General features: G+C 39.0%; 1 protein-coding gene across 4 annotated transcripts in view; it reads left to right on the plus strand.

Moving 5' to 3' along the window:
* CCDC150 (coiled-coil domain containing 150) overlaps positions 1-12,897 on the plus strand; it is a 44,175-nt gene extending 31,278 nt beyond the window's left edge. For all 4 annotated transcript variants that reach the window (XM_081934435.1, XM_081934434.1, XM_081934433.1 and 1 more), the window contains exons 18-27: positions 2,342-2,511; positions 2,806-2,896; positions 6,625-6,794; positions 7,222-7,348; positions 8,344-8,538; positions 9,850-9,918; positions 10,006-10,146; positions 10,361-10,447; positions 11,234-11,347; positions 11,492-12,897. In XM_081934435.1, the coding sequence (XP_081790561.1) occupies positions 2,342-2,511; positions 2,806-2,896; positions 6,625-6,794; positions 7,222-7,348; positions 8,344-8,538; positions 9,850-9,918; positions 10,006-10,146; positions 10,361-10,447; positions 11,234-11,347; positions 11,492-11,596 (1,269 nt within the window). In that variant the 3' untranslated portion in view covers positions 11,597-12,897. The remainder of the gene's footprint in view (positions 1-2,341; positions 2,512-2,805; positions 2,897-6,624; positions 6,795-7,221; positions 7,349-8,343; positions 8,539-9,849; positions 9,919-10,005; positions 10,147-10,360; positions 10,448-11,233; positions 11,348-11,491) is intronic.
* The last annotated feature ends 119 nt before the right edge of the window (positions 12,898-13,016 follow it).

Raw genomic sequence — 13,016 nt, forward strand, 5'->3', positions numbered from 1 at the left:
TGAAGACTCTGGAGGTCAAAAATTGGCCCTACGGACAAAACGGTAGTCATTTGCGTGCTGGGGGCTGGTAGTCCACATAGCATTATGGGTATGGCATGCCGATGCACACACCCCTGTGCTCCCCTCGCTTTTGGCATGGCAACCAAAAAAGATTTGCCATCATTGCACTAGACAATGAACAAAATTTACCGACAGTCTTCAAGCAAGATATATTCTAAGTATTTTTAAAAGTTAACCGCAGGCTCAAAAACATGGTTAGAAGCTAAATCTTAATCACCTAGCCTAAGATCTTCGGTCCATTGTGATGTCAGAGCCAAATGGATAATTAGCCACTAACATTTTGAAGGTACTATTTTGACATATGTTTTTTTTAAACAAAGTTTTTTAAACTTTTTGTTACATATTTTAACTTCTTTTCTAAACAAAGTATTGTCCAGGTTTTTCCCCCTTTACATCTTCTATTATGCATAGTTCATTTTACATCATATTTTCATTTTACATTTCAGTCATCTTATTTTCATTCCATATTTTCCTGCTTAATTTTAATTTATTCTTAATATATAAACAATGTCATTATTTGCTTCTCCAAATTGATCAAATTTAACATATCATTTCCATCTATTATTCTGTTTTATTATTAACAACATATCCTCAAATTTAATTTTATATAGTAAACATTTAATTTAATTAGTTATCCATAAGTAGTAATATTAATTATTTCACATCATATTGAATATATACCGTTGGCTATATTTACCAAATTTCATTCTATTTTGGCATATTATGTTGAGAGTGCACTCAAATACCACACCCAAACTCTGACAACAGTCTTACAATGTATTAGTGGCCCTTTCATGGCCTCATTACTACCTACCTATATAAAATTTCACATAATGAATCTTTAAGAACAATAGCTGGAAGTTCCTCTGGGATTTGCCTGGGATGATCTCTCCTCTTCTGGGTTGGCCATCTCTCTGTCACTCAGCCCAGCCTTAGCCAAAAGATATGACTAAGGTTGATTAGAAACAGCAATCACAAATCTCAATACAAAGTTCGTTGCAACAGTTCAAAATGACTTGAGTTTTATTCCAAAATCAAAATTGATCCATGGTGTTTGTTTTTTCTCAAGTCAGTTGAAATGTTGGAATAACCTGCAGCAGCATCATAGATCATTTCTTATAGGAGAATATTTATAGCTCAAGGTTGAAATGAAATTCCTGTCCTCTGATTAAGAACAGTGCACTAGGCCATCTGGATGAATAGATTTGTGAACAAAGTGGTTGTGTCTACTCCTTCATTTGTCACACCATAGCATCTAAATTTGATTGATTCTCGGGCCATATTCTTGCTATGACTATGATCCTGAATATGATCCCATCCCCCCCCCCCCCCCCCCCCCATTCCAGTGAAAAATGATAGAATCTCATTTGTGAGATTCAGGATGAGGTTTACTGGAATCCTTTCATCTTACCCTAAATGTCAAGATTTTTTTTCCTTGATTTTTCTGTCTAGATGAGAGTTATCTGTTATATTGCCTCTTATTTTCATCTACTAATTTCACTTATAAAATAATAAATAAATAAATCTGCCATCAGTAAGTGAAATCCCCATGTTCTGAGGAGAAACTGATTTTGAACCTAGCTGGTACAGCTTTGTTGGATGTCATTTAGTTCTCTGAAAGACCACAGAGAACTGTTGAAAAGTGGAATTGATAATTCAGGGCTAGAACCTATACATTGTGGCTAGATTTAATCCATGGCATGCCTTTGTTCACTCTCCAACTAGAACTAGAAAATACTATCAGCAATTGCTAATACTTAAGTAGATGGACCATTGACTTGATTTAATATTGGGCAGTTTCCTTTGTTCCTAAAATGAATTTGTTCCACACACACAATCTTAGATAAATCAGAATCCACCCCCCCCCCATCAATAACCTAGAAATAATGGTAACAATCTGTTTTACAAAGCTGCATCACTTCTCCAGCACATTTCAAGCACTCTTAAGGTTGCAGGAGAGGCATTTCATACATGATAATGATTTATTCTGCACTGAACACATGGCACCTTTTTCAGAGCTCAAGATAAAGATGGAGCTTGGTGAACCCAGAAAGTTGCTTTTCACAACAAGTGAAAAAGTTTATTTTCTAGCCTTGTCCATTCTGTGTGGCAGCTACAGTTTTTCAAAGGATGAGATGCTTACAGAGCACATTGTCTGATATTCTTCAATTAGGACCATTTGCTTGTAAAAATGGGTACTCTGCCCCTGGTCTATGCCCGGGACATGCAAAATAGTTGTTAGATCAACTGCTCATTGCCTGCCATATTGTTTTTTTTACAGCTGGCAAATCTACAACACAAGCTGGAAGAATCGAAGGAAGACAACATCAAAATGACCACAATTCTACAAAATGTGTTGGCTTCTCATAACAAGATGCAGGCAGCTCTGGAAAAAGTACAGATTGAATTGGAGCATAAAGATTCAGATATTGCTGGCTTGAAGAAAGAGAGGTAAATGAGCTTGCCATCCTTCCCCTTTGTATATTGCTCAGTATGGCCAACTGAATGGTTTTATATGTGTGGTAGAGTACCATTAATGTCCACCTTGAAAAAAAGTCAAATATACAATATAGGATTTGTTAAATGTTTCAAGATACTCTATTTCAGCAAATATGAGCTTGTTAAAAAAAATCTTCTGAAGTACTAAGTAATATTTGAGATTTTGGCGACGCGGGACTGGACGGGACAACAAGCACATTCTCTCAGTATACCTATTCTTTGGGCTACTTCTATTCTCATATGTAGGACTCAGAACGAGCAAAGAATTCAGACGCTGGAAGAAGAGCTCGAAGAATATCAGAACAAGCTAGCTTTGGACGCCCAGCGCAATGTGAAGGTACTTTTAACTTTAACTTTAACTTTTATTTGAGTTCTAAACCGCGCCCTCTCCCAGAAGGGACTCGGGGCGGTGTACAGTCATATTAAAAACACAATAAATATACATAAATATAAATATAGAAATAGATATAGATGTGGCTGGAGGAGGTAACATATAATTTACTGTACAATAATAGTTAAAGTTCAAATTTAAAATTTAAAAAATGCATTAAAAACTACCCCTAAAAAACTATCCCGGGATAAAATGGAGGTATACAATGGGACTATAAATGGGCCAGGCCAGCTAATTGGAACAGGTGGGTCTTGAGTTTCTGTCGGAAGGTAAAAAGCAAAGCAAATTCCATTGACTAAATAGACAGTCTATTCAAGCTGGGATTTGGGGCATTGATGGTAACAGAAATGACATTCTCTGTTGATGAAGTGTTGATATAATTTGGTTGAAATGGAAGGCTCTTTTAGCTGTGCTTACTCTTTGTGTTGCCATTTATAATGTGAGGTTGATAGCAGGGTAAGTGGTTGACACTAATTGTAATAAAGACGTTCCTAGGCCTTTTTGTTTTTTGGGGGGGAGGGGAATTGCAGAATTATATAAATCCTTTATTATTTTTCCAAATAACTCAAGGTAGAGAACATATCCAGCACACCTTCCTCCTCCTATTTTCCCTACAATACAATACAATAGCAGAGTTGGAAGGGACCTTGGAGGTCTTCTAGTCCAACCCCCTGCCTAGGCACATAAAAAACAGGCAGAACCTTGATCACACCGCTGCAGCCATCATCTTGACTTTTTTGACCTCTCATTGCCAATATCCCTGGACTACTCTTATTTTTTAGGGATAATACAATACAATGCAATACAATAGTAGAGTTGGAAGGGACCTTGGAGGTCTTCTAGTCCAACCCCCTGCCTAGGTAGGAAACCCTATACCGTTTCAGACAAATGGCTATCCAACATCTTCTTAAAGACTTCCAGTGTTGGGGCATTCACAACTTCTGGAGGCAAGCTGTTCCACTGATTAATTGTTCTAACTGTCAGGAAATTTCTCCTCAGTTCTAAGTTGCTTCTCTCCTTGATTAGTTTCCACCCATTGCTTCTTGTTCTACCCTCAGGTGCCTTGGAGAATAGTTTGACTCCCTCTTCTTTGTAGCAACCGCTGAGATATTGGAACACTGCTATCATGTCTCCCCTAGTCCTTCTTTTCATTAAACTAGACATACCCAGTTCCTGCAACCGTTCTTCATATGTTTTAGTCTCCAGTCCCCTAATCATCTTTGTTGCTCTTCTCTGCACTCTTTCTAGAGTCTCCACATCTTTTCTACATCATGGTGACCAAAACTGAATGCAGTATTCCAAGTGTGGCCTTACCAAGGCATTATAAAGTGGTATTAACACTTCACGTGATCTTGATTCTATCCCTCTGTTGATGCAGCCTAGAACTGTGTTGGCTTTTTTGGCAGCTGCTGCACACTGCTGGCTCATATTTAAATGGTTGTCCACTAGGACTCCAAGATCCCTCTCACAGTTACTACTGTTGAGCAAGGTACCACCTATACTGTACCTGTGCATTTCGTTTTTGTTGCCTAAATGTAGTCCCTTTCGGGAGAGGGGGCGGTCTATAAATATGAATAATAAATAATAATAAATAATAAAATAAATAAAACCTTACTCTTTTCACCATTGAATTTCAGACAAATGAATTTCATTTTATTAGATAGTGCCCAATGTTCAAGTTTGTCAAGATCCTTCTGTATCTTCAGCCTATCTTCTGGAGTGTTGGCTATTCCTGCCAGCTTGGTGTCATCTGCAAATTTGATGAGTTCCCCATTTATTCCCTCATCGAAATCATTGAAGATGTTGAAGAGTACTAGGCCCAAAACAGAGCTTTGGGGTACTCCACTCCATGTAGATGCAGTTCCATTGAGGACTACACGTTGAGTGCGGTTGGTCAGCCAGTTACAAATCCATCTGGTGGTGATGCTGTCTAACCCACATTCTTCTACTTTATCTAGTAGTAGGTTATGGTCTACCTTATCAAAAGCCTTATTGAAGTCCAAGTAAACTATATCGATGGCATTCCTCTGGTCCATTAATTTTGTCACATTAACAAAGAATGCAATAAGATTAGTCTGGCATGATCTGTTTTTGACAAACCCATGTTGGCTTTTGGCTATTACTTTGTTTGCTTCTAGGTGTTCGCTAATTCGTTGCTTGATTATCTTTTCCAGAATCTTTCCTGGTATTGAGGTCAGGCTGATAGGTCTGTCGTTTCCTGGATCTGTTTTTTCCCTTTTTTGAAGTTGGGAACCACATCAGCTCTTTTCCAGTCCTCTGGTAGTTCTTCTGTGCTCCAGGATCTCTGAAAGATATAGTTCAGTGATTCTGAGATCTCGTCTGCCAGTTCCTTCAGAACCCTGGGGTGTAATCCATCCAGTCCTGGTGATTTGAACTCGTCTAGGGTAGACAGGTGCTCACTTATCATTTTCTTCCCTATTTCAACTTGTGTTCTTAATCTGATTTTGTGGTGCTGTTTTTGATAGGTTGGACTGTTTTATCCCTTTGTGTAAAGACAGGTGCAAAACATGAGTTAAATAGTTCTGCTTTCTCCCTGTTGCTTGTCACTTTCTTGCCACTTTCTCCCAGCAATGGACCAATTGTTTCCTTAACTTTTTTCTTGTTTTTAATATGTTGGAAGCAGCTTTTTTTGTTATTTTTTACTTTTGTGGCAAGCCTTTCTTCATTGTGAGCCTTAGCTTTCCTCACTTCATCTTTACATGCTCGGGCTATTTGCCGATATTCTGCCTTAGTTATGTCCCCCCATTTCCACTTTTTATACTTATCTTTTTTGTCTTTCATTTTGTCAGAGAGTTCTTTATATGCAGCCATGCTGGTTTCTTTTGGGAGCTGTTATTTTTCTTCTTCATTGGTATTGTGCTAGACTGGGCTTTTGTAATCTCATTTTTCAAAATCCCCAAGCTTCTTGAGTTGTTTTCTCCTTGAGGATTCTCATCCATGGAATTTTTCCCAAGCTCTCTCTAAGTTTATTGAAATTAGCTCTCTTAAAGTCCAAGACTCGAGTTTCACTTTGTTCTACTACTTGTGTTTGCATAATGTTGAATTCCAATATCGCATGATCACTTGCCCCCAGGGTTCCTGTGGCTTCAACACCTTCTATCATTTCCTCTCTGTTAGTGAGAATTAAGTCCAATATGGCTGATCCCCTTGTTCCCTTCTCTACTTTTTGGGAAACAAAGTTGTCTGCTAGGTTTGTTAGGAACCTGTTGGATCTTCCACTTGGTGCAAAGTTTGTTTCCCAGTTGATGTCAGGGTAGTTAAAATCCCCCACTACTATTGTGGTGTGCTTCCTACATACCTTAATTAGCTAGCAACAAGAACCCTGTGAGGTGAGTTGGGCTGCGAGCGAGTGATTGGCCCAAAATCACCCAGTTGCCTTTCACGGCTAAGGTGGGACTTGAAGTCATAGTCTTCTACTTTCTAGCCTGGCATTTTGCAAACTGACTGTTGGGAGGGACATGCCCGTTCACAAAATGGTTGCCAGAGCAAATGCAGTTATGGCCTGCATGAAGCATTTAGATAAATGAAATATAGTTGGTGCAGGAAGCCTGGCAAATGCCAAGTGAAGCATCTTTGGGCACACTGGCTTTTTAGTAATTGGCTGCATTACACACAATTTTTGTCACCATATGCTTTCTTCCATACTATGAAAGATGAACTCACTTCGTAAATCCCTGGAAACCTCCAAACTGGACAAGAAGAAACTGATCCAAAATTTAGAGCAAACGCTGCAGACCAATTGTGCCTTGGAAAGCAAACTCTCTCTTGTTCAAGATGAGCTGGAAAGCAAAGAAGCAGAATGCCAGCAATTAATGCAATGCAGGTCAGGTTTTGTTTACTTATATATGCATTTCCTGCTGCCTTAAAGAACCTCTAGGTCAGGGGTGTCAAACTGAATTTCTTCGAGGGCCAGATCAGCATTGTAATCCTCTGCGGGCTGGCTGGCGGGGAGACAGGACGGACGGCTCCTGCAGCGCCACATTTTCGGCCAGGACAAACGCCTGCAACATTTTGCCAGCCAAAACGGGGCGCAGGGAGCGGCGTGAGGCCCCCGCACCCTGCTTTTGCTGGCAAAGAGCTGCAAGAGGCCATCCTTTGCCTTTGAGGGATTGACAAAAAAAAAATATGAAAAGAAGAGAAAATCTCATGTACATTTTGGAATAAGCTCTTTTGTCTATTTGAGAACTGTATTTTCAAACCAGAAGAGATGGGACTGATGTCCTGTAAGAATTCCTTTTCCCTCCTCAAAGGGACCAGCTCCTTGAAGAAACCAAGCGGGAGACAAAGTTCTATGCGGATCGCCTGGAGACCCTGAAGAAACAGTTTCAGACTGAACGAGAAGTAGCAAAGAAATCAGCCCAAAAAGAATCAGCCGAGGTGAGGAAAGGGAAGGGCTCTGAAGTGAGTTCTTGATAGATTCTACTCCAATAAAAAATAAAATAATGGTCCTATGTCTTCATTGCATGCTAGTTGCAATAGTCCCTGAGTTGCGGCAATAATTGAGACCAGGATTACCATCCCTGAGTAATACAGTCATAAAATACAATGTCATATGACCCCATCACTTAGCGCTGACTAAGCTCAGGCAGCCCCAGTCATTACAGTTGGACAGGTCATTAAGTGGAAAGCAGAGGGAGTCCCAGGTAGGGAGCATGGGCATGTCATGGGAGTGGGGAGGCCTGGCACAGTCTATGGGCGAGCTGGGGGATGCTTGGTGTGGTAGAAACAGGCCACAGGGTAGGTGCAATTGCAGGAGGTAAGGTGGTTGCAGTGCAGGCAAGTGAAGAAAGGCCGTGTACCTTAGTGACTCATGACCTTCCCTGCCAGCTTCCCCAGTGACACCCTTCAGCAGCCAGTAGGGAAGGTTGTAAATGGCAATCATGTGATTGTCAGATGCTTGGCCACCTGGGTTCTGAACTTGGCAACCTGAACTTTGGGAATGGTCATAGGTTCCTTCAGTGCTGTCGTAATTCTGAACAGTTGCTGAACAAATGATCCTAACTCAAGCGCTACCTATAACATGCTTCCTTTGGGATTCATATCAGTGGTATTAAATAACTTAAGAAGATGCAGTTAAGCCTGGTTTATGTCACCCAGTCTATAGTAAGGAGAGACCATAGACTGCTTCAAAATCTTCTGCATGCCAGTTGTGAGTGATAGATCCAATATCTCTAACAGAAAGAGACTAAGATTTGAGCAGTGATTCCTAATACTTCAGAAAAGCTTTATATCACTAAATAGAAGCCGGACAAAAATTATTCTCCAAGTAGGAAACTTTTAGAGTGAAGGGACAAAGGAAGAATTCAGACATGGCCTTTATCTTCTGCAATTTTTTCAGGTGAATATGAATTGTCTCTGTCTCTACCCGATAGGTTAAAAAAGCTCTTGAAGAGGCCTGCTCTAAGTCTAGCGAAATACTACGCTGCAACAAAGAACTGCGGGCAAAAGTGACAGACCTGGAAGCCGCATTGACAAATCAGAAGGAGAAGGTAAAAAAGCAGAAAATACTAATCACCCAGTACTTCAACTCCAAGACCAACAATACACACAATGCAGAAAAAATCAAGGTAAGTTGATGGATTTGGTTTCCTTTGCCTTCTTTGAAAATAGTTTTTTGTATGGTCTGCATCTACTTTTGCTGCAGCTGTTATCAGTGGGACATCATAGGTAAAGTTAAAATGGAAGTTTTAGAGCAGGCTTTGCCCACCCCATCTCCGCAAAAGAAAAAAAAGTCACAAAACGTCACGTGATAGCAACGTGACTCCACAAATTCACACCCGTGTTTTAGAGAAAACAATAGAATGTTGTCTGGATGCAAAATCTCTCTACTTGTGAAATGCCTAGTTCTTTAGTGGTGCTGAGACAAAACTTAAGTTTTGTTTTAAATCTAAGTGTGCATTTTCTCTCCAGAGGATTTAGATTAATAAAGCCAATCATAGTTTCCTGCAGAATGTGGGAAACCTGTCAGTACTGTGGTAGCCAGAAAGGATAAATGAATATGTGTGGCCCGTTTATCATAAGCAAATTTCATTAGAGTTAGGGTGGATGGGGCAAGAAATTCATATACTGCTTAGTTTTAATAGCTAAATTTTAATAGCAGCTTTCTATTGTTGTTGGTACTACAACTGATTGCTGGCAGCTGATTCAGGCAAAGTGAAGAGCAAAGCCTGGATTTGATGTTTCTACTTTCTCTGGGCAAGCCTGATCGGGATCACAACAATATTTGCAGCCTCTCTCTAATTTCCTGAAAAGGAGGAGCCTTCCCAATAGTCTGAGCCTAGTTTACAAACTGGTTTCAAGTCACTGTATTTTTGAGATTCCTATCATGGATTTCTTTTCAGAATTTCTGCTTGTTTTAAATACTTTAGGTGAAGTGGTAAATAGGAGCAAGTGGCAATGAGGAAATGTGCTTGGGGCCTCCAGCGGTATCAAGAAAATTCTGGGCCTTTAGTATCTAGCATCTCACATTGGAAGGAGGGCTAGTGGGAAAGGTTCCAAGCTATGCCGCTATTAAGGCCCCTTATACTACAGAAAAGGTCTTGATATTCCTAGTTATGGTGGGGCCAATGCAAAGTAATGTGGTTTTCTTCCTCCATATCTATCTGCTACTTTTTAAATTTATTTATTTCTGAGGACATTCTAGAAGACAGCCCTGGAGCAGTCTTTTATTTTCTGAATTTTTACTACTGCGTTCTTCACTATGGAGCAGTCATTGTAAAATTGAAATAACTGCCTGCTTGTTTTAAGCAGCAGCCTGAAAACAGAATGAGTTCTTTGAAGTTTTGGTGTCTGCGGGAGAGAGCAGAGACTATCGTTTAGTATAGGTGACACAGTAGATTCCTGGATGCTTTCCTCTCATTGTTGTGAAATACTTTCAGGAGATTGAAATGGAATTGAGGCAAATGGAAGAACTGAAGGATTTATACCAGAAGAAAAACTACGAGCAGGTAGTACCAACTTTCTATAGCAAGTTAAGAATTGACTAAACTAAAATGCTTGATTTGATCACAGAATCTGATTCTTCTTTTTTCTAGTCCCATAGTATTAAACAATTTGCCACCGAACTAACAAGCCTACAAAGTGAGATGCAGCAACTGGCCAAAAATCAGCAAGGGATGGAAAATCAGCTTGAAGATGAAAGGAAAAAGCGGAAACAGCTTGAAGAAGAATGCCGAGTAAGCCTCTTTTGAGCTCATATTTTACTTCAACTGAGTATCTTAATATTTTTAGTGACAGCTAGTGACATGTCTAATGCTCTTTTTCTGTCCTTTTACTTGATGGAAAGTAAAATCTGTTAGCATTAATCTTAAATCATATTGAAATTATTGTAGAAGAATGAATAATTGTATTATTTTGCTTGGGGTTTTGATTTGTTTTTTGCTCCTTTAGACTTTGGAAGACACCATTAAAGAGCTCAAGAAATGCAAGGCAGCTACTGAAGAGAAACTAAAAGAAGCCAGCATTGAGTCTCAACAGGTAGATGCAGAGACAAAAGGGGGGGGGGGGGGGAAACCCAGGGCAGAGTTGCCATTTTGCTGAAATTAATATGCTTGGAAAGGGATTAGTTTTGCAGATCAGAATAAAACTGGCTTGGCATTTCTGAATTTCTCATTAACTTCTCACACTGTCAAACTATTTACTAAGTCTTCATTATTATTACTCTTCTCATCGTTCCTATCACCTATCTCCTCCCACTTATGACTGTATGCAGAGGTGGGTTGCTAATTTTTTTACTCTCGGTTCAGGCGCTCTCCTACGCACGTTTGCGCCACTTCTGCACATGTGCAGAAGCATCTGGGCAGAGCCTCTCGCTGCCGCTACTACCGGTATGGTGATCCGGGTCAAACCGGGAGCAACCCACCTCTGACTGTAACAATGTTGCTTGTATCCTTACAATTTATATTGTTTCCTAGTATGATTTGATTGCTTGTTTGTATCCTACGACTAACATTAAGTGTTGTACCTTATGATACGTGATGAATATATCTTTTTTTTATGTACACTGAGAGCATATGCACCAAAGACAAATTCCTTGTGTGTCCAATCATACTTGGCCAATAAAGAATTCTATTCTTCTATTTTATTCTCATTACTGAAGAAAGAGCTAATTTTATGATTTGATTTAAAGTTTAGGAACTTATCAGTATTCCAATACTTTATCATATATTATCAATTACTGATGTGAAGGCCTAGGAAAATGCCACTCCTTTTTTTATAATCAATACGCAGTATTTCATTTCTGATATCCTTTCCCTGCCTTAGATCTCTGCTAACCTAGAAGAAGCTCATCACTGGTTCAAATCCAAGTTTGATATTCTGCAGCGAGATCTAGTCAAAAACCGAAAACCAAAGCTGGATGAAGAAAGTGAAGAGGAGGTCAGTATTGGAACAATGTCCACTTGCTGTGGCCCTCATGTCATAGTATATATCATGCAATTTGAGCAGCAGCTGACTTCGCACATAAATCTAGATTTGACATTTTCTGATCATTCTCAGCTTTGATCAATGTTCTATCAACAGAATGTGCCAGTGAAGATTCCTAGCCAGGCCTGCCTGAAGCGGTGGGAGACCAAAAATCACCTGAAGCTCATCACCAGGAAATATTTATCAGAACAAAATAATTGATGACCTGCTTCCCCAGGAGGTTCCAGGATGTAAAAGATGACCCTGCACCTGTGAACATCATGTCTCAGATCTAGGGCCCCAGGAACGGTGGTGTACCTGGAAGGAGCCAAATGGTAGACCATTTCAGTGTGATCCTCCACATACTGATGTTAACAGAGGAGATCTTGCATGAACTAGGAATGCTCTACACGCTAATGAAGAAAAGTCCTCTAAACTTTAGGCACTAGGTTTCAACTACCAAGTCTTTAAAATGCCTCTGTGGAACTTTTCAGACCGGAAAACTTCAAGTTTTATTAAAAATAAATTATGTGCCTCAATCTTAAACTCTTCCTGAGAAAATAACTTCTATTTTTAAAGTTACACATAGGATTCAAATCTACACAGTGGATAAGTGTATAGACCCACTACACACACTATACACCGTGATATGATTTGTTTATCTTGTATATTAACAGTTGTGTTTTATTTGCAATTCAAGAAAGGAAAAATACTGGTATTTGGATGGCAGGTCTGAAGCCTTGACCAGGCTAAATTTTATAGAGAGTAAGGCTGGCATCCAAATACATTTTTTACAAAGGATAGTCTTCATGAGTCCTCTCAATACAAGGTATAGTTTGAGTAAATGCATCACCTCCTGAGATAAACTGCCATGTATGACAGAAATACTTTCATAACTACTAAAATTATAGCAACAAAATTCATAATCCGGTCAAATATTTTTCACACAAAAATATTTTACTATCTGCTCTTACCTGCTTATCCTAATCCTCACCCATCATTTGGGAATTGAACTATTCTGTATGAGGTGAGAAAAAATAATATAAAAGCCAGAAAATTAGTAGTCTTTTATAACATTGGTGATTTTCATATCTAGGTATATGAAGTACAAAATCAGAATTTCATTTTTAAAAAAAGCCTTAAACAGCTATGTCATTTGACAATTCACCGAAGTATAAAATATTTGCTCAGACTTCCAAATAATAGTCTTACATGGAATTGGTTCACAAATATCAAAACATCTGGTCTTTCCAAATATTTTCACCCTAAATCAACCTTTCCTTATCTCAGTATCCTCCAGACTTCAACTCCCAGAATTTTCAATGAACTGGTAACTTGGTATTCAGAAGTAGAGATGACAAGGGAATCCAGATTGAGGAAGATTACCATAAATCATGGATAACAATTATATATTTCTGAACTTTCTGTTCTAGATAACGACTGTATAATATATAAGCTTGCTATATAACTTGTAGGGGTGTGGGATTTGTTTTTAAGAATAAAACATCCACTTTTTTATAACAGTTGCAGTTTGTATTTTGTTCTAAAAAAAAGAGCAGAGTTGTTCCTCTTCTTAAACTATAAAGTTTACTACAAGACAGTATAGTTTATTTTTCTTAGGAAATACTATGACATAGAAAAT

The sequence above is a fragment of the Natrix helvetica genome (genome assembly GCF_964273705.1).
Source record: "Natrix helvetica genome assembly, chromosome: 1".
NCBI classification, from domain to species: domain Eukaryota; kingdom Metazoa; phylum Chordata; class Lepidosauria; order Squamata; family Natricidae; genus Natrix; species Natrix helvetica.